The sequence below is a fragment of the Sinocyclocheilus rhinocerous genome, unplaced genomic scaffold, assembly GCF_001515625.1.
Source record: "Sinocyclocheilus rhinocerous isolate Xijiao unplaced genomic scaffold, SAMN03320098_v1.1 scaffold576, whole genome shotgun sequence".
Classification (NCBI taxonomy): Eukaryota; Metazoa; Chordata; class Actinopteri; order Cypriniformes; family Cyprinidae; genus Sinocyclocheilus; species Sinocyclocheilus rhinocerous.
The window spans coordinates 638,905-641,043 of NW_015662167.1; the positions used below are offsets into that span (position 1 = coordinate 638,905).

A 2,139-nucleotide genomic window follows, 5' to 3' on the forward strand; every position below is an offset into this window, starting at 1 on the left:
ACATTCATATAATTAATTCATCCATATATTCATTTGTATAATTCCCTTAGCACTCTTTAAAACCTCCCAGCTTTTCCTCCATGTTTTCACACAAAACTAAACCACTTTGCTGCTGTGGGCACGTGACACTGTTACTGAAAACTGTTTTATGCTTCAGGGCTCCAGACTCATTCTTCCCACTGGTCGCTCTTTTGCGACTAGCTTTCTCAGTTGGTCACACCAGCACATGATTTGGTCGGAGTATTTTTATTTTTAGGGATTAATCAATGCATGCTGAAACTTTTATCATAGTTTATAGTTATATGAAAACGAAAGTGATTAACATTCAACCCCTTCTTTTTCATCAGTATTATTTGTGATTTAAATTTTGTGAACGGGATTTCCTATTTTGCAATGTTATAAGCCAGGGTTCGGGTGCTTTCCACTTTCGAATTCGCGATCTTGGTGTCACGTTTTACAAGAACTTACATACATCAATACATATTTCACTTTTTAAGACTAAAACAAAAGATGGATTCATTGTTATTCTTAATTAAAAAGCATAACAACAATAAAACAGTAAGATACAATGACAAACTAGCTTACAAAACGTTCATTAACAAAAACGAATAAGACGAGGCATGGCATACACCGCATGCTGTATTATATACGGACTAATAAATTACAGAACATTTAGCAAACACTGAGGAATCAAATAAATAAAAAAGAGAGCCTCCATAGCATAACGTAAACAGCAAAGAAAACAAGCTTTTCAAAAAGAAAACAAAAAGAAAAGTAAAACTAAACTTGCTGTCGGTGACAGTGTTTGCATGTTTTTTCACTCACAAGAATACCAACATGTTCACCTTTGGTTTAAGAAGCGGTCTTTTACTTTACTTTAGCATGAAAACCAATATTCGCGTCATTTTTGCTTCGCGCTCCTGCTGACGCGGCGAGTATAAACTTCTATAAGCGCTGCGCAGTTTAAACGAGTAGCGCGGTTTTGTTATGCTTTCAGTTTCGTTTGCCATTTGATGTTTCACATATGCAACAGAAATGGCAGCGCTTATGAGTTAAACAATGCGGTGTTCGCGCCAGTGCGACCGCACAAAAAATTTAGTCGCACCGGCAGAAAAAAATGAAAGCAAAATGCATCCATCTGGTCGCACTCTGGTCGGAGCCCTGTGCTGGACAGTATTTATTTATCCTCAGTTGTTCAAATCGCGGTAATCGAATACGGTTATTGTGATAAATAAAATATGAAACGGTATTACTAACCGTGGGGTATTTTATCACGATTTATCGTCAAACCGGTAATCGTTACATCCCGTTACAAACTTGAAAGAAATAAAGATTTGACATTTATTGTGATAATTATCGATATCGACTGATATGAAAAAAATTATCGTGATAATTATCGCCCAGCCCTACTTGAAGGCGAGTAATTCATGGGCTAATTTTCATTTTTGGGTGAACTAACCCTTTAAGGCCTGTTAAGGGCCTGTTTGGCACAAGGCAACCTTCTGGATAAAAGACAGATCAACCACATTATAGGAGGAGAAGGAGAAAAATAAGTGTATCGAAGAGGAGTGTGTTGTGAGCAAACGAAAGTTTACGGAGAACGTGAGTGAGTCAGAGTTAAGAGTAATAGAGTATAAAGTAGGACAAGCGGGAAACAGTTTACTATATGATTACACTTTGGATTGAGCAAAAGTCCAAACCTGAAGGATGACGCTGTCTGGCTGGCTGAAGTTGGGCGTACTAGAGCGAGCGTTTCCACTTAAGGTTGAAGGCCAGAAACCCAGCAGCTTCCTCCCACACGTCAGAACACTAAGGAAGAGGGAAAACAGGGTCAGAAAACACCTAACATCCACCTATGGATGCAGAATACGGACAATTAGATACTTGACCTGATAGTATATTTATGTCTTTATCTTTCAAGCAAAGGTAAATATTTTTGTAGTGCTGTCAAACAATTAATCGTGATTAATCACATCCAAAATAAAGGTTTTGTTTATATAATATATGTGTGTGTATACTGTGTATATTTATTATGTATATATAAATATAGACACATGCATGTATATTTAAGAAAAATGTTATGTTTATATTAAATATATTTATATATAATATAGATTTTATGAATATAAATATATACAT

The 2,139-nt window shown here is 36.1% G+C and overlaps 1 protein-coding gene across 1 annotated transcript in view; it reads right to left on the reverse strand.

Moving 5' to 3' along the window:
• Positions 1–2,139, reverse strand: part of LOC107727756 (phosphatidylinositol 4-phosphate 3-kinase C2 domain-containing subunit beta-like) — a 47,069-nt gene that overhangs the window by 21,011 nt on the left and 23,919 nt on the right. The window contains exon 14 of the mRNA XM_016537713.1: positions 1,701–1,809. Coding sequence (XP_016393199.1) covers positions 1,701–1,809 — 109 coding nt within the window. The remainder of the gene's footprint in view (positions 1–1,700; positions 1,810–2,139) is intronic.